Here is a 19,353-nt window from a genome sequence, read left to right as displayed (position 1 = left end):
GGATGGGGACTCTCTCTCAGACTAGTGCGATTACGACCTCTGCTGGCTGGTTGGTGGCGCCTGCACAGAGATGGGAATGAAGTGCGGTAGGGGGTGTGGCCCTCCATGCACATCGCTGTACCGCACTGTGCTCGTTAAGTGTAGGTGATAAGATGTTCGATTGCTGTGCACGTTTCGGGGGCGTGGAGCAGCATCGTCCTCTCCAGTCAGGAGCAGGGACCAGCATTAGTGAGAGGATGACTGACGGGTAGAAATTGGATGCGCTAAAAGTGGGAGAAAAAGGGGGGGGGGGGGGGGGGACTTTTTGAAGATGCCTCGTAAAAATGCTTTCCAGTTGAGTCCTTATTTGTGTATTTAAATAATTAATTACGAAGAAAATTTAGCATGTGGATGCTTGACAATCGTTTTCATTATTTAAAATATTTGGTAAACAGCTCAATTAGGTACGACGAAGGTAAAACACTAATGTCACCCTGCCTGTAATTTACATGGTCAAATTTACTGTGACTTCCATGAGGCCCTGTTACACCGCTGACATTCGCTAATAGAGCGTTCTCTCCTCAGGGATAAACAGATCACTGCACCCTGTCTACCCTGTCTACTCCCCGCTGATGCTCAGCGTCATCTCTCATCTGATTTAGTGTGGATTCCAGTCATCAGTCATAAAACACCTTCATCTGCTCCTGCCCACAAACAGCACATTGCATCCCTGACTCAGCGTACGCCTAACCAGGCATGATCAGGGCTGTTCTTCTTTGGTAAATGTGGATTGTGCGTCTTTTGTCTTTATTAACTCCTACTCCAGTTCACTGGCTGTGTATAATTTTAAATACACGCTATAAAGGCCATTTTACTGACTACAGCTCCTCCTATCAGAGGTTATATAATCTCCACCTCCACATTACTCGCATTAAGTACACAGATCACGCTTCCTTTGACTGATACACTTCAGGTTCAACTTCAAGGTTTGTTATAATGTAAAATTATTTACTACAAGCACTTAATGTTACACATAACGTCAAGGTGGAAATGTAGGTTGTTTTTTTTTTGTTTGTTTTTTATTATTATTTTTCTCCGAATTTTCTCCCCAATTTTTCTCCCAATTTTTAGCGCTTCCAATCTGTCTTCCGCTGCTAACAGGCACACCAGACCTGCATCCAAGGAGAGCACGCCGCTGCCCCACGCCTTCTTTACACGTGTACAGCCCTCCTCTTCTCGTCCGTGCATTCTGCACGGGCGTCTCTTCTGCAAGTCAGGGTCCTTACACAGCGCATGAAGACCCACCCACCCACATATAGTCCGGTCCCCCACCCTGCAGGCACTGCCAATTATGCCCGCCAGATGGCGCCCAGCCGACCGGTGGCAACACCGAGCCTCGAACCGGGAGGTTCAGAAACTCGGTGCTGGTGCGTCAGCGGAATATCCCGCTGCGCCACCTGGGCGCCCTGGAAATGTAGGTTTAATGGTTATGGTCTCACATCATTCAAAACATTTTCTGTTTGCTTTATTGGTTGTTAGATTTCAGTCTGAAAATTACATTCATAGCATTTTAATTTACCTCAATATAGATAGTTTACTGTCAACAGTATAAATGTATATCTGTTATACGTAGTTATACAAGGATCATAAATAGAAATATGTCATAAAAAGGTATCAGGCAATAACTCTGGCACTCTTAGACTCTTAAACATCTTTTAAACTGACATTACAACAATATACTACACCTAGTAACTATTAAATAAATAGCATAACCAGTACTGATTCCCATTAAATGAAGGAGTTGTGATTAGGAGTTTAGTACTGTAGTCACGAGTAAATTGATTGATTGATTGATTGATTGATTACTTTATTGATCCCCGAAGGGTGTCGCAGCAATTACAATTATTACAAACAACACACAACGACATTACAATGAGGTACAGGAAAAAATAATAATTAAAGACAGTAATGTAATACAAAGTAAGATATAAAATCTAAAAATATATATAAAAAATAAAATAAAATAAGAATATAAAACATCTAACAGAACAAAAACTAAAAGGGGGAGCCTAAAGGTGCACTTACAGACATTGTGCAATTTAAAGCTGTGCAAATAAAAACAGTACCATGTGTAAATTGTGAATCAGGTAGTAAGTTAGTAAGTAAGTTTTTAATAGTCTTTCGTGGGTATTATAGGTTCTGCGTCCTTCTCTTGCACCAGTGAGAGTCATTGTAGGTTGCCACAGCTGTGGGCAGAAATGACTTCCTATAGCGCTCTTTGTTGCAGGGGAGTTGGCGGAACCTTCCACTAAAAACACTTTGCTGTTTAATCAGCAGGTCATGTAATGTGTGTGTGGTGTTGTCCATTATATTGAGCAGCTTAAATGATACAATTCTCTGGCGCTCAGGTGGTGCAGCGGTAAAACACTCTAGCACACCATAGCTGACATTGTAACTCATGAGATCGAATCTCAGCTCTGCTACTGGCAGACTGGGCGCCTACACGAACTATGATTGGCCATTTCATCATAACTGATGCAATTACGACCTCTGCTGGCTGATCGATGGTGATACACAGTGACAGGGGATAATGAGGATAAGTGCGTGACTATCAGTGCGCAAGACTGAGCACCATATGAACTCGTCTTGTGCAGGTAAAAAAATGCAGTCGGCTACTGCACACATCGGAGAGGGCAGAGATGTGTTTGTATATAGCAGTAGATATGTAACAATTTGTATATGTTTAAATACCCTGAGCAGAATAACACATGCTTCCTCTGACATGTCTGAAGCCACCAGCCACATCTTTACACCGATCAGTTTTGGATTCATACAGGGAGTTTCAGAATTTAGGGAGGAACATACTATTCCACAGTGTGGGGGACAGTGGTAGCCTAGTGGGTAGAGCTTTGGGCTATCAACCGGAAGATTGGCGGTTCAAATCCAGGCTCTGCTATGCAGCCACTGTTGGGTCCTTGAGCAAGGCCCTTAACCCTGTCTGCTCCAGGTGTGCCGTAAGGTGGCTGACCCTGCGCTCTGACCCCAGCTTCCAAAACAAGCTGGGATATGCGAAGAAATAATTTCATTGTACTGTACACCTGTATATGTATATATGACAAATAAAGTATATCTTATCTTATTCCCCACTGTACATTTAACTGCTCTACCCCTCCCTCAGACACAGCTGATGGTGGTGGGCTAGAACACTATATAAAAAATACCTTAATAAATGTGAGTTTATTTGGATGAAATAAGCACACATCAAACAGGGTAAATATGATTCCTTCCAGCAGCTCCAGGTTGGGGTCACTACAATGGATAATTTGATCCATATTTAATTTTACACCGGGCACCCTTCCTGATGCTTTCTGATCCTATTCATTACTATGGGTCCATTGATACGTGTCCCCCTAAAGGCTAGGTTCGGGTAACACCATACACCTTCTGTATTCATGAGCCCAGCCTGGGATTTGAACCCTGGGAACATAGACACTGAGGGATCTGTGGCTCCTTCCAGCTAGTGGCTAAATAACCTAGTAGAAATCAGTCACAGCTGAGTCCTGATTTGTGTGTTTAAATAGTCAATTACTGTAATTACTTAATAATAGCCACTTTTATACAAAATTTATACAAAATAACTGTAATTGTATGCAGAAAACATAATAGAACATAATTAGCCTGGTAGGTATTGTGGCAGCAGTATGCTTTCTCAATGTCTATAAACAGCCTGCAATGAAAAATGAGCTTTTATTGTTCAACAGAACAGTGAACGGTTTCATATAAAGAGTGAAAGACGCACAGGGCGGCACAGTGGCTGGTGAGATGTTAGAAGGTCCAGGTGGAATGGTCTGGGTCCTTTCTCTGTTCTCTCAGTGTCCGCATGGGTCAGATGTATTGGAGACACAAAATTGGCCGTGACGATATTTGAACTGATAAATCATGTGTAATCAGGTGTAATGTAACTACTTGTCCTGGCATGGATGTAACCAAAGTGTAAAACATGTTAAAAACCTAGTAAATAAGTAAGTAAGTAAAAGTAGGTAAGTGTAAGTAAGTAACTAAGGTTCCTGAATTGACCATCCGGTCAAATTTCTACTTGGCACAGGGTGAGAGTTGGGCAGCTCGATGGGTAGCACTATTACCTCACAGCAAGAAGGTCTTGGTCCTTTCTGTGTGGAGTTTGCATGTTCTCCTCGTGTCTGTGTAGGTTTCCTCCAGGAGCTCCGGTTTCCTCCCACAGTCCAAAGACATGCAGTCAGGTTAATTAGAGATACTTAAATTGCTCTTGGATGTGTGTGTGCGTGTGTTCACCCTGCGATGGCAACCTAGGCTTTTTCTATGTTTCTGTGTGCCTTGCACCCATTGAGAGCTAGGATAGGCTCTAGCACCCCGCCTAACCCTGATTAGAATAAGTGAATGAGAGTGAGAGGTAACCAGTCAGAATAAAGTGTATTACAATCATTGATTGGCACTGACCCTTTTAAAGGTAAAAAGTAAATAAAACAATGCCAGCAATTTATTTACTAGTATCATTATAGTTGTAACGACAGTTTTTATTAACATATTACAAGAGAAAGTCCAATTGCATCATGCTTCCTCCCACTAATGCCGGCCCAGGCTCTGATTGAGGAGAACAAAGCTAACCCACGTCCCCTCTGACACGTGGGCAGCAGCCGTATGCATTTTGTCATCTACACTAGATGAGATCAGCTGCGGATCAGTTATGTGTATGGAGAGCCACCATGAAATGGTAGGAAACTCCATGGACAGGTCGCCAGTTCATACAGGGCAAACAAACACACACACACACACACACACACACACACTAACATTTAGGGCTATTTTAGAAGCTCCAGTTAAAACTCCAGGCCTGACTGCAAGTCTTTAGACTGTGGAAAGAAGGAAGAAGGAGCTCCCGGAGAAAACCTACCCAGGCACGAAAGCAACCCAGACCACTCAAACTGGGATTTAAACCAGCAAGAGTGCTACCCACCAAGCCACTGTGCCACCCTATTTAATATTAATAAATGTTTTAAATTTGAACGTGTTAATCACCCAGAAACTTCATCATAGCTTTGCTAACAAGCTTGGACTTCACAATCATGTTTATCACAATCACAGTGAACAGCACATAACTGTTCTGTCTGGTTATTACACACTAATGAACTAGTGAACAAGGGAACTTAGCATAAAATTAAGATGCTGCAGTACAGAAACAGCTCAAAACAATCAATGAATTTCCTCCACCGCTGCAGGTTTTCTCCGCCCGGACTCAGGAGACTATGAGCAGACTATCATGTGCTGCCTCTGACATGCCTCTGACAGGAAAATCAAACACTACCATACGTGAATCAACCATCCTTGTGCAGGTGTCTCGACAAGTCATGACAAGCTGCAAATGCAGTAGCAACAAGGACGTCCTTTGACCATCCTTTTAAGACACAGCCAATCGTGTGCTGTGTGGACTCCCAGTTGAGATTTGAATTCAAGATCTCAGCAGTAGTATGCTAGTGCACTTATATGCACTTGTAAACTGCTCGTTGTTAGGTATCCATATACTTTTTGCCATGTAGTGTAAGTTCATGATGTGACTACATGAGCCATAAGGCCCATGAATGAGCATCAGTGTTGAGATGGAACACAGTTGGGCGCAAAGCTTACTTTGTTTTTGCCAGCGGCACCCACTGACAAGCTGGCTGCTTTAGATATTGTGTGTTGGTTTTGGCATTTTGAAATACGAGGACATTTACTCTGTGTGTGTGTGTGTGTGTGTGTGTGTGTGTGTGTATACTGTATGTATTGCTGTATGGGGACCCAGAGCTCTCATAATGCGCTTGATTATCCTCATAATCCCTTTGATTATTATTTATTGTATTGTACATTTGATTTAAATTCTATAAGGGCAATTTACCCATCAATCACATAAATGGAAAGTGGATTCCGGTGTGGTATGCCAGCTGCTTTGAGGCTGACAAGAAGGCTCTTCAGAAAATCATCAAATCAGCTCAGAGAACCATTAACACTCAGCTGCCTTCACTAGAGAACATATACAGAACCTGATGCCTGCGCCGGGCCACAAACATCATTAAGGACTCATTTCACCCTTGTCTCAACCTGTTCTCCTTGTTGCCCTCTGGTAGGCGCTATACACTCTAAAAAGTAATTCCGATGGCCTTTAGCCAATACTTAAATATATGCACTGCTGTATGATAAAAAATCAAGTTACATTATATTACACAATTTTTTACTTGCAGTTGATATTTTATTGAGTTCTGATAACGCACAAATTATAAGTGTTGTTTCAACACACTATAATGAATCACCTGAACTTAAGATATTTGGTTAAACAATAAAGAACTAAATTTAGCTTCTAGCAACTTAAAATACATACACTGTACGACTTAATTTTCTCAGTAGCTTGAATTCGCCCCGCCCACACGGACAGAAACGGTCTGTGTTCTCAAGGCGCGCTTTCTTCATTGTGGAGTGAGTTTTTCACAAGCAAGGTGAGCGTTGTAACAAACATTTTTTGACCTATATATCTACAGATTTCACTTTTGTGATTTGAATAATTTGCCCGCTTTGCAGTTGAAGGTCGGCAGGCACAGACTACAAGAGCGAGAGAGCGGGGAAGAGAGAGTTTGAGTGCTATGCAAAATAGCTAGCTAGCTAGCCAGCCAGTTTTTCTTCAGCCTGGCATAGACCGACACACCATTTATAAACTGAGTAAAACTTGACTTGATTTTCATGGATTAAAATATTTGCATTGACATAAAATTTCCCTGGTGAGCTATTAAAAACTTATTTTTTGTCTAGTCTATTTTGCGATGTTTGTGTAGCAAAAGTAGCCAACAACTATGCTAAGGTTAGCTAGCTAATTATTACGTGTTTGCTTTCTAGGTAAAAAATAAACTAAACAATAAACATTACTCATTTGTTTAATGCATATCATTTTTCAAATACTGTATACTGTTTGGGGTATGTATTTTGGTTAATTGCCATTGCAAAGTAAGTTAGACATATTTATGGTTTACTCCACACAAAACATGTTTTGACATTTAATTCCTTTTATACTGGATCTTAAAGGGGAATTGTTTGTTAATAATTTGTTAAATTGTAGTTCTACAATTACTGACTGTAATCCATCTGTTTCTCTGCATGCCCCCTTCACCATGTTCTTCAATGGTCAGGACCATCACAGAGCAGCTATTATTTAGGTGGTGGATCATTCTCAGCACTGCAGTGACACTGACATGGTGGTGGTGTGTGTTGTGCTTAGTGGATAAGACACAGCAGTGCTGCTGGAGTTTTTAAACACCTCACTGTCACTGCTGGACTGATAATAGTCAACCAACCAAAAATATCCAGCCAACAGTGCAGCGTCCTGTGACCACTGAATGAAGGTCTAGAAGATGACCAACTCAAACAGCAGCAATAGATGAGCGATCGTCTCTGACTTTACATCTACAAGGTGGACCAACTAGGAGTGTCTAATAGAGTGGACAGTGAGTGGACACCGTATTTAACAATTCCATCAGCGCTGCTGTCTGATCCACTCATACCAGCACAACACACACTAACACACCACCACCATGTCAGTGTCACTGCAGTGCTGAGAATGATCCACCACCCAAATAATACCTGCTCTGTGGGGGTCCTGACCATTGGAAAAACAGCATAAAAGGAGGCTAATAAAGTATGCAGAGAAATAGATGGACTACAGTCAGTAATTGTAGAACTTCAAAGTGCTTATATGGTAAGTGGCGCTGATAAAATGGACAGTGAGTGTAGAAACAAGGAGGTGGTTTTAATGTTATGGCTGATAAGTGCATTAATGCAGGAGTTCAAGGAGTAGGGGTCAGGACACTTTTGTTTTATAAATGTGTTTTACAGACTGATATGTGGAATTTGTTTTTTCATAGTTTTTATTGTTGTCCACTAATGGGATTTGTTAAAAGTAGATGTGTTCTGTAATAAATGATTTTTGGTAATAATTCATGTTTCCATGTTCTTGTATCATTGTTTAAATTGTTTTACATTCAGCAGATTCAGTGCAATGCTAACAAACATTCAAATTAATGTTTAGAGATATTAGGCTACAGGATGTTGGATCAACGTAATTCTACGAGCAGTTGGCATAACTTAAAAAGACTAATGCAAAATGTTGCCTTAATTTTTTTTGTTGACCCAATGTTTTATTTAATATTAACAACTTTTAAGTTAAATGAATATTAAATAAAACATTGGGTCAACAAAAAAAATCAAGGCAACATTTTGCATTAGTCTTTTTGAGTTATGCCAAGTGCTCGTAGAATTACGTTAATCCAACACAATATTATAGGTTTGGTGGATTAGCTTTTCATAATTCAGTAAAAGCATTTTTTAATAACATCAACTTAAAAATATCTGTTAATGTTGACAGTTATTAAGTTTGTGTAATTTAAAATATTGTGTTGGGTCAACGTAATTCTACGAGCAATTGGCATAACTCAAAAAGACTAATGCAAAACGTTGCCCTAATTTTTTTTGTTGACCCAATGTTTTATTTTTTAGAGTGTAGGAGTATCAAGGCCCACACTTCCAGACTCCTGAAAAGCTTCTACCCCTCTGCTATAAAACACTAAACTCTCAAAACTTTGCATCCTAGTAAATAATGTGCAATTTATAGGGACTGTGCAATAACCTTCTTCTTTGGTTCTTTAAAAGATCTTTAAAACCCACCTGTGTATTTTCCCAAAAGCTCCACAATGCATTAGAACTGATGTCTTATTGATTTAGCCAGCAAAAGTAATGTACAACATAGTATTTAGGAAGAAAATGAGCTGTGCTTCATCACCAAAACCTCATCCAAAGCTTGGTGCAACTCCCAGCATGGTCTAGTATTTTCTCACCATTATAAAGCTAACAGTAAGCACATCACCTTTCCAGGGTGGTATGTTTACTATTGATTGCAGTGGTAGCTTAGTGGTTAAGGTACTGGACTAGTAATCAGTGGATTGCTGGTTCGAGCCCCACCATGCAAATTGCCAGTCTCAGGCCCCTGAGCAAGGCCCCTAACCCTCACTTGTATTCATGCATAACTGTATAATGTAAATGCCGAAAATGTAAATGTAGACTCTAGTATGATAAATTTCTTAGGGCTGTGGTAGCTTAGCAGTTAAGCTAGTGGACTAGTAATCATAAGGTTGCTGTTTCAAGCCCCACTATTGCCAAATGGCCACTTTTGGGCCCTTGAGCAAGGCCCTGAACCCTCACTTGTATTCATGCAGAACTGTAAGTCACTGTGGATGTAAATGTAGATTCTAGTATGATCAATTTCTAAGGGCAGTGGTAGCTTAGCAGTTAAGGTACTGGACTAGTAATTATAAGGTTGCTGGTTCAAGCCCCACCACGGCAAGTTGCCACTCTTGGGCCCTTGAGCAAGGCCCTTAACCCTCACTTGTATTCATGCATAACTGTAAGTCACTTTGGATAATGTAAATGCTGCTAATGTAAATGTAGACTCTAGTATGATCAATTTCTTATGGCAGTGGTAGCTCAGCAGTTAAGGTACTAAACCAGTAGGGTTGCTGGTCCATGCCCCACCATCGCCAAATGGCCACCGTTGGGGCCCTAAGCAAGGCCCTTAACCCACAGTTGTATTCATGCATATTTGTAAGTCACTTTGGATAAAATTGTCAATTCTAGTATGATTAATTTCTTAGGGCAGTGGTAGCTCAGCAGTTAAGGTACTGGACTAGTAATCATAAGGTTGCTGGTTCAAGCCCCACCATGGCAAGTTGCCACTTTTGGGCCCTTGAGCAAGGCCCCTAACTCTCACTTGTATTCATGCATAACTGTAAGTCACTTTGGATAATGTAAATGCCGCAAATGTAAATGTAGATTCTAGTATGATCAATTTCTTAGGGCAGTGGTAGCTCAGCAGTTAAGGTACGGGCGGCACGGTGGCTAAGTGGGTAGCACTGTCGCCTCTCAGCAAGAAGATCCTGGGTTCCATCCCCAGGTGGGGCGGTCTAGGTCCTTTCTGTGTGGAGTTTGCATGTTCTCCCCATGTCCGCGTGGGTTTCCTCCCACAGTCCAAAGACATGCAAGTGAGGTGAATTGGAGACACTAAATTGTCCATCACTGTGTTTGATATAACCTTGTGAACTGATGAATGTGTAATGAGTAACTACCGTTCCTGCCATGAATGTAACCAAAGTGTAAAACATGACGTTAAATCCTAATAAACAAACAAACAAACAGTTAAGGTACTGGACTAGTAATCATAAGGCTGCTGGTTTGTTGTGACCCTGAGCAGGGCCCTTAACCCTCAATTGAAACCCTAATTGTAAGTCACTTCGGACAAAAGCATCTGCTTAATGCCACAAATGTAAATGTAATTTAAATGATATAAAAAGTACAATTGTGTGTTATATCCAATTATACTGTATTTAATATCTCATTATGACTTAAATAAAAAATAAAAGCAAATTTTTACTACATGATGTATTATTCATATTATTTTATTTAATAACAACAAGAATGAGCTTTGCTAATTCTTTTAAACTTTTTTTTAAGCTGACAAAAATACAAATAACATATTTCCATTGTTTTTACAGATCAGCATAAACAAGTTTAGAATGTAATGCCTGCAACATATATTTTTTAATTAAAAAACAGATCTGGGTTGCAGGCAGGCCAGTCGAGCACAAGCACTCTGTCTACAAAGCAACTCTATTGTAGTACTAGTACAAAAAGGCATGGTACATGAATCATAGACTTAACAAGAGCATTTCTCTAAAATCTAAATATGTGCATACGTGCCTCCACATCAATGTTACCTTTACACAAATGTGGACTCATTTGAAGTCAGCACAAGTTTTCACTTGTGTCTAATGGTCCATCTGAGAGGAGTGTGGGCCAAGAGAACTAGATGGCATTTCTGCATGTAATTGATGTATGGCTTTCTTTTTATATAATAGAGCATATATTTTTTCTGAATTTCCTAAAGCAGAGCTGGACTGTGTTAAACTGCTCTTATACATTCAAGAGATGAGCTCTTGAGTTTGAATTCCTAAGTGAGCTACCAACACCCACAATGGGACACATTAGATTAGTTTGATATAGCAAAACTCCAACCTCTGTTGTCTAGTCATGAGTAGTGGACGATACTCATAGGGCATAATCAAGGTCTCAGTACATGGTACAGCCAGCAATGTGTCAGCAGTGTGCCAGCAATCACATAAAACCCTTGCAACTCATTTAAAATGCAGCTGCTCGTTTGGTTTTCAACCAACCTAAACGCTGTGACATCACCCCACTCCTGTGTTCTCTTTACTAGCTTCCTGTAGCTGCACACATTCAGTTTAAAACACTGATGCTCGCCTACAAAGCCAAAAATGACCCAGCTCCAAGCTACCTCCGAGCCACTAGACTCGCTCGACTTGATCCCCCACCCAGGACTCAAGGAAGACAAGCATCAAGGCTCTTCTCTGTACTGGCACCCAAGTGGTGGAATGAGCTTCATCTGTCTGTCTGAACATCTCTCAATTAAAAACCCACCTCTTTACTACACACTTAAGCTGAGAACTAACATTTCTTATTTAAAAAAAAAAATCCTTTGGTTCTAACAGGGTTTCAGCAGATTTGTGTTCTTGGACTGTTGTCTGCTTAAACTTTAGTAGGGAAATGTTTACTGTGGAAGCTCTTCTGTAAGTCGCTCTGGGTAAGTGCATCTGCTAAATGCAAAAAATGTAAATCTGTCAAAGTGAATTGTAAAGAAAAAAACCCTCTGATTTTAAATGCAATTCTTGAAATTCAACACAAACTGCAAGACGTTAATAGTTATCTTGCAGAGTTTCCAGAAGAAATCAGCTAGTGCTTGTTACAGAAGGTGCTGAGCTCTAGTAGAGGCCCTAGACAGGATAATAGCTCATAGAAGAGTCCTTGAGAAGGATCCAATCCAAGAACGTTGTTAGCATATTGGCTTCTTCACATCCGAGGCATAAAGAGGGTGAGAAATCAGGGAAAAGGCTAGGTGAAGGGGGGCGGCAGATAGGCCAATCCAAGCTCTAGCTTTTTAACAAGAACTCCATGGCCTAACACTATAATGAAGATGACACAAGCTAAGACACTTAATAATGTCGCTAATGTACCCGATCATGAAAATAAGCCATTCGTCTCACAACAACAAGGTCATTTCACTTATTTGTACTATTGGTTACCATGACAACCATTTATGTATCCACTCCACAGCAGCAGACGACAATGTGATAACGCAAGATGGTTTTACCGCTGAGGACAGAATTTTATCCCACACTTACCTCCGTGCCCTATTTTTTTGTGTTTGTGTGTTTAGGTGCATTTTTGATGCAGCGGAGGACAGTGTTAAGTAACAATAGTTTTCCGAAATAGCTAGATTTAGCACAGAAGCATTTATTTCTCACGCAGAGTTGTTTTAGGTTCAAATAAAGAGAGGGGTTGAGCTGTCAACCTATCACCATCTGGTGGTGAGTGGGCTCGTATGGCAGAGAAAACCGCCAGACAGACTTGGTATAGTGAGGGTTCATGGGGAAAGTCTGACAGAGGTGGTAGGGGACATGGACCCTGTTCAAAATTTCCTTGGCTGAAGTCACTAAAGGACCCTCCAGTGGATGAGATTCAACTAAAGGACCCTACAAGGGATGAGATTCAACCACAATTTTTGAAGGTTCTTGGTCCTACAATCTTGCATGGACATCAAGAACAGTGCCTTTGGATTGGCAAACTGGGGTGGTGGTTCCTATTTTTTGTTAAATAAAGGCAACCAGAGAGCTTGGGAACTTTAGGCCAGGGTTCTGGGAAAGAACCTCAGATTCAGGAGGAACAATGCAGATTTAATCCTGGTCGTGAAACACCAGATCAACTTTTGAGTCTCGCAGAAATTGAGGGGGCATGGAAACTCTCCATGCCTTCATGTCTTTTGTGGATTTGGACAAGGAGTATGACCAAGTTCCCAGAGATATCTTGTTGGGGGGGGAGGGGGACAGTGCTCCGGGAGTATGGGATGCCAGGTTTTGCTGAGTTGTGCATTGGACTCCCCACCTTGGGACATGAGGGCTCTATCGGGAGTTTGGGATGTCACGTGTGTCACATTTTGGCTTCTTTAAAGTGACAAGTATTAAGATCAGCATCTTTAAGTCTGAAGCCATGATTACCTCCTGGACTGTAGGTTCGGCAGTAATCAGTTGCTGTACCAGACCGTAGTGGTGAAGAGGGATCTGAGCTGTACAGCAAAGCTTTCAAGCATGGCTTACTGGGAGGAGGCCCCAGGGTAGACCCAGGACCTGCTGGAGGGATTATATCTCTCGGCTGTTCAGGGAACGCCTGAGGATCCCATCTGAGGAGGTGATAGAAGTTACGGAGGACGGATACTTGAGGAATCAAGGACTTCTTTGCTTTGCCCTGTTGCCCTGAAGTGAATAAGCAGAGAAGATAAGGATAAGGATAATGAATGCCAACTAGATCTAATAGAGCAACATTAGAGCATAAGTCCATTTACTATTGGTCATGTAGTGTGTCTTTCTATTTATATAAAAAAACCTAATAAAAATAAATAAATAAATACATTTTCTATTATCAGCTACATAAAAATGACTGTGGAAGGAACTGTTATGTAGTATTGTGGCGTCACCGTACTCAAGGACGAAGCAGAATGGAATGTTTTGCTCAGTTTATTGAAAATTATGCAAATGCAAACTTGGGTGGGTGGAGCAAATCTATTTTTAGACAAACCCACACACAGAATGGGGGCAAGAGTAACTAAACTATTACAGAACACAAATACAACTTACAAAACATACAGGGTCCAAAACCTTATATTAATTAACACTAATACACTCCTCACAAACATTAGTATGAATAACAACATTTACTTTACTGATTTGGAGCAAAAGCAGTATCCACAAGTCTTTGAGGAGCAAAGATGGCCAGAGGATCTCCAGTTTGTCAACAAATGTGTGAGAAAATTATTAATATGTTTAAAAACAAGAGTCCTCAAAGAAAGATTGGAAGGGATTTGCATATTTCTCCCTCTACAGTTCATAATATCATTAAACAATTCAAGGAATCCAGAGGAATTTCAATGTGTAAAGTGTACCACAGATGATCCACCTCACAACATTACAGATTATTCCAGTGTCAGATATCACAGGACTCCTGTAGATGTTTTGTAGAGTCCATGTCTCTGGTCTGAGTTGTTCTGATAGCATAATAGGTGGGTGGTCCTAATGTTTTGGCTCACTGGTATAGGTATTCAGCATATAGAAATGTGTCACAATCCACATCATACCGTCCTAAATACATACTAAATTAGTACACAACCATGAGTCTTGTTTCTATTTTAATACTATTTAGCAAGTATTATAAGGTATAAGACATAATCTCATCACTAATAATAAACTGCCCACAAACACATAGCAGCCACGCAACTGACATATGCCAAGAGCATACCCTATGTGAAGGCACCTTTTAGCAGATTTCAGCACCGTGGACAGTTCATTGATTAAATCATTAGTGTGTCTACCACAGTAGCTGTTGGCTTTTACCACTCACCAGCGACCCCCCCTCAAGTTACTGAGTCAGACACCCCCTTATCCCCTTGTAATTCAAACCATGCTGCCACTTAAAAAACATCGTTTTCTTGGACATTCCTGCTTGTTTCAGCAGAACCACATTTCTCATGTGTTACAACAGTGTGGTAGCAGAAGAGTGCAGGAGTTAGCCTGGCCTGTCTGCAGTTCAAATCCATCTACAACAATTATAAAAGCATTGTTAAAAGAAAGAGTGGACATGCTGCAGCATAAAGCCATAAACAATATATACTGTATATTCGCCGCTATCCAGTGAGCATCTCTCTGTTTAGTGAGATCAGTGATAGGCTTTATTTTTTTTATTATTATTTATTTTGGGAGGCTCGCTTTGTTCTTGCCCTTTTCCCTGTGTTTAATGCCTAATTTATGAAAGTTCTAGTGCACAAGCAGTGCTTTAGACTCACAAAATATAATTTATATATATTATAATACAATATATATTCCCCACTATACGATCACGGCAAATAATAATAATAATAACAATAACAATAATAATAATAATAATAATAATAATAATAATAATAATAATAACAATAATAATAACAATAATAATAACAATAATAATAATAATAATAATAATAAAAATATCTCTACCACACAAGGTAAATGAAATTCCCTCCCAGTACTATAGTACACTAATTTCAATATTTATTTAGTTTTTACACTTGTTTACATATCTATTTACGTTTCATTGTACTGTTTCTCATATGTGCATATTTAGCACTTGGACCTTAGTGCTGTGTTTTTGTATATTTTCACACCCACTGGAAAAAAAAATATAATTATAATTATTGCTGTCTGGGTTTATTTACGTTTTTCCTGAGGTCCGACATTCTTAATGGTTTTGGGTGAAATAAATAAATAACAAAGCCGTGTCACTTCCTCTGGCCACCATCGGCCGGTCTGCCTTAATGAGAGAGAGAGTGTTAGCCTGACCTGCCTGTAGTGTATTCTATAAAAAAAAAATTTGGGGAATTATTGCTGCATTTATCCTATGGTTCCAACATTCTTAATGGCTTTGAACGAAATAAATAAATAACAATGCTGTGTCACTTTATCTTGCTGTGCTTTAATGAGAGAGAGAGAGAGAGTGTGTTAGCTTGGCCTGCCTGCAGTTCAAACCTATCTTCTATTAAATAAAATAAGAATAAGAAAAAAGTAAAAAAGCTTTTCTGGGGGAATTATTGCTGTCTGGTTTGTTCTGTGGTCCCACATTGTTAATGGCTTTGGGTGAAATAAATAAATAACAAAGCCGTGTCACTTCCTCTGGACACCATCGGCCCTTGTGTTTTAATGAGACAGAGAGATTATGGCTAATGGCTAATAATGGCTTTGGGTGAAATATATAAATAACAATGCTGTCACTTCATCTTGATGTGCTTTAATGAAAGAGAGAGTATTAGCCTGGCCTGCCTGCAGTTCAAACCTGTCTTCTATTAAAAATGACATTGGAGATCCTGAACTGTTGAGCAGTTGAACATTTCACACGTATTGCTTCCAAAATAATAATAATAAAAAAAAAGTAAAGCTTTTTTGGGGAATTATTGCTGTCTGGTTTATATACATAAATGACTGGTTTATTTAAATAAATAAATAACAATGCCATGTCACTTTCTCTTGCTGTGCTTTAATGAGGGAGAGAGTGTTAGTTTGACCTGCCTGCAGAGGAGATCCTGATCCTGAACATGATCCCACATTCCTAATGGCTTTGGGCAAAATAAATAAGTAACAATGCTGTGACACTTTCTGTGGTCGTCAGCGGTTGGTCTGCTTTAATGAGAGAGAGAGAGTGAGAGTGTTAGCCCAGCCAACCTGTCTTTTAATAAAATGACAATGAAGATAATTAACTGTTGAGCAGTTGAACATTTTGTATGTATTGCTTTCAAAATAAAAAAAAAAAAAAAAGGAAAAAGCTTTTGGGGAATTATTGCTGTCTGGTTTGTTCTAAGGTCCCACATTCTTAATGGCTTTGGGCGAAATAAATAAATAACAAAGTCGTGTCACTTCCTCTGGACACCATCGACCCTTGTGTTTTAATGAGACAGACAGATTACTGTTTCCAACTGAATACAGGTAAAAAAAAAAAAAAAAAAAAGCTATTTTGGGGAGTTTATTTGGGGAGCTATTTTAGTGCTGTCTGTGTTTATTTACGTTTGTCCTGAGGTCCCACATTCTTAATGGCTTTGGGCGACATATAAAAACAACCATGCTGTGTCACTTCATCTTGCTGTGCTTTAATGAGAGAGAGAGAGCGTGTTAGCCTGGCCTGCCTGCAGTTCAAATCTGTCTTTTAGTAAAAATTACAATGAAGATTATAAACTATTGAGCAGCTAAACATATTGCATGTACTGTTCCCAATTAAATATAAGCTTTTTTGGGATTGCTGTCTGGTTTTATTTACATTTATCCTATGGTTCCAACATTCTTGGGCGACATAAATAAATAACAATGCTGTGTCACTTTATCTTGCTGTGCTTTAATGAGAGAGAGTGAGAGTGTTAGCCCGGCCTGCCTGCAGTTCAAATCTGTCTTTTATTAAAATGACAATGAAAATCCTGAACTGTTGAGCAGTTGAACATATTGCATGTATTGCTTCAGAAAAGGCTTTTTTTGGGAATTATTGCTGTCTGGTTTGTCTTATGGTCCCACATTCTTAATGGTTTTGGGCGAAATAAATAAATAACAAAGCCGTGTCACTTCCTCTGGCCGCCATTGGCCCTTGTGTTTTATTGAGACAGAGAGATTACTGTGTCCAACTGAATACAGGTTAAAAAAGCTATTTTGGGGAGTTTGTGCTGTCTGGTTTTATTTACATTTATCCTGTGGTTCTTAATAGCTTTGGGCGACATAAATAAATAACAATGCTGTGTCACTTTCTCTGGTCGTCATCAGTTGGTGTGCTTTAATAAGAGCGAGAGAGAGAGTGAGAGTGTTAGCCTGGCCTGCCTGCAGTTCAAACCTGTCTTTTATTAAAATGACAATGAAGATCCTGAACTGTTGAGCAGTTAAACATATCGTATGTATTGCTTCCAAAATAAATACAAAAAAAAAAAAAAAAAAAAAAAAAAAAAAGGAAAAAGCTTTTTGGGAATTATTGCTGTCTGGTTTGTTCTAAGGTCCCACAGTCTTAATGGCTTTGGGCGAAATAAATAAATAACAAAGTCGTGTCACTTCCTTTGAACACCATTGGCCCTTGTGTTTTAATGAGACAGAGAGATTAGCTTTTTTAACCTGTATTCAGTTGGAAACAGTATTTTGGAGAGTTTGTGCTGTCTGGTTTTATTTACATTTATCCTGTGGTTCTTAATGGCTTTGGGCGACATAAATAAGTAACAATGCTGTGACACTTTCTCTGGTCGTCATCAGTTGGTGTGCTTTAATGAGAGAGAGTGAGAGTGTTAGCCTGGCCTGCCTGCAGTTCAAACCTGTCTTTTATTAAAAATGACAGTGGAGATCCTGAACTGTTGAGCAGTTAAACATATCGTATGTATTGCTTACAAAAAAAAAAGAAAAAAAAAAAAAAAAAAAAAAAGGAAAAAGCTTTTTGGGAATTATTGCTGTCTGGTTTGTTCTAAGGTCCCACAGTCTTAATGGCTTTGGGTGAAATAAATAAATAAATAAATAACAAAGCCGTGTCACTTCCTCTGGCCGCCATCGGTCGGTCTGCTTTAATGAGAGAGAGAGAGAGAGAGAGAGAGAGAGAGAGAGATTCTGACTACAGATCTGAAGATTCATAACAAGAAGAGAAATCCAGTTCTGCACCAGCCAACGCTACACTCACTGCATTCCAGTGAAATTAAACACACCCCGTTTCTGTCATCATTCGCCTCTATATGCATGCAGTCGTTGCTTTTTAGCGAACCGCTTTTCAGAACGGTGGAACGCGGTTCGTTCCATCCGACCATAACCAGCGGCGCAGTCTTGGAATCAGACGTGATCTGTGATCTGTGATCTGGACATTAATACCTGCTTGAGAAACATCACACGGACTTTACTGTAATGCACGGTATGTAATGTGGTATTCGAACCCATAACACTGAGGCATTCCCCTGGACTGCTGGACTGAGATGACAGAACTGATACTTCTGACCGGTGCCCTGTGAACGCTTTAAAGGCTGGTACTGCCGTTCGTTATAGCGTTTCCATAGACGTGCATTTCCATGCGTTGCAGTCGGAATACTAATGCTGTACCCACATAACTGAAACATGCTGTACCAGGCTTGTCTACGACTGGTGTAAGTAATCCGTCTCTGTGCTTTCCTTGACTTGTCTTCGTGATTCAAATGGAGTTCCTAAACGAGTCGTTTGAAGATCAGAGACACCTCCACCTTTACAACGAGTCTCTGTTTAATAACTACAGCGATTATAACGACGTGGACGACCTGTTCCCACGCAGTGTGAGGATCACCATTGCTATGGTCTACATGATCGTTTGCATGGTGGGACTCGTGGGAAACTGCCTGGTGATGTATGTTATTATCAGGTAAGCTCTACTGACTCGTGTTTCTAGTCATATTGCTAGTAAACAACTGCTAAAAGCAACCCAAGTCTAACAGATGATTAAGTCCATGGTAGGTCTACAGGTTTATCATCATTGGAATCTGTAGGGGGTACCAGGGTTGGTTGGCAGGGGGGTTGGTTGGGATAATACCTCAAAGAGTTGGGTAATACACTTCTTTTATCAAATTACATTTACTTAAATAACTTTTTAAAATGATAATAATAATAATAATAAACATTGTAAACAACTATTACAATTATT

At 39.9% G+C, this 19,353-nt stretch overlaps 1 protein-coding gene across 3 annotated transcripts in view; it reads left to right on the top strand.

The window, feature by feature from the left end:
* The first annotated feature begins 18,874 nt into the window (after positions 1-18,874).
* Positions 18,875-19,353, top strand: part of oprl1 (opiate receptor-like 1) — a 29,217-nt gene continuing 28,738 nt past the window's right edge. For 2 of the 3 annotated variants that reach the window (XM_063015065.1, XM_063015064.1), the window contains exon 1: positions 18,875-19,074. In XM_063015065.1, the coding sequence (XP_062871135.1) occupies positions 18,875-19,074 (200 nt within the window). The remainder of the gene's footprint in view (positions 19,075-19,353) is intronic. The other variant, XM_063015066.1, reaches the window with a different exon arrangement.

Source organism: Trichomycterus rosablanca, chromosome 19 (genome assembly GCF_030014385.1).
Source record: "Trichomycterus rosablanca isolate fTriRos1 chromosome 19, fTriRos1.hap1, whole genome shotgun sequence".
NCBI lineage: Eukaryota > Metazoa > Chordata > Actinopteri > Siluriformes > Trichomycteridae > Trichomycterus > Trichomycterus rosablanca.
The sequence above is the reverse complement of the archived record's forward strand: the minus strand, read 5'-3'. Positions and strand labels throughout refer to the sequence as shown.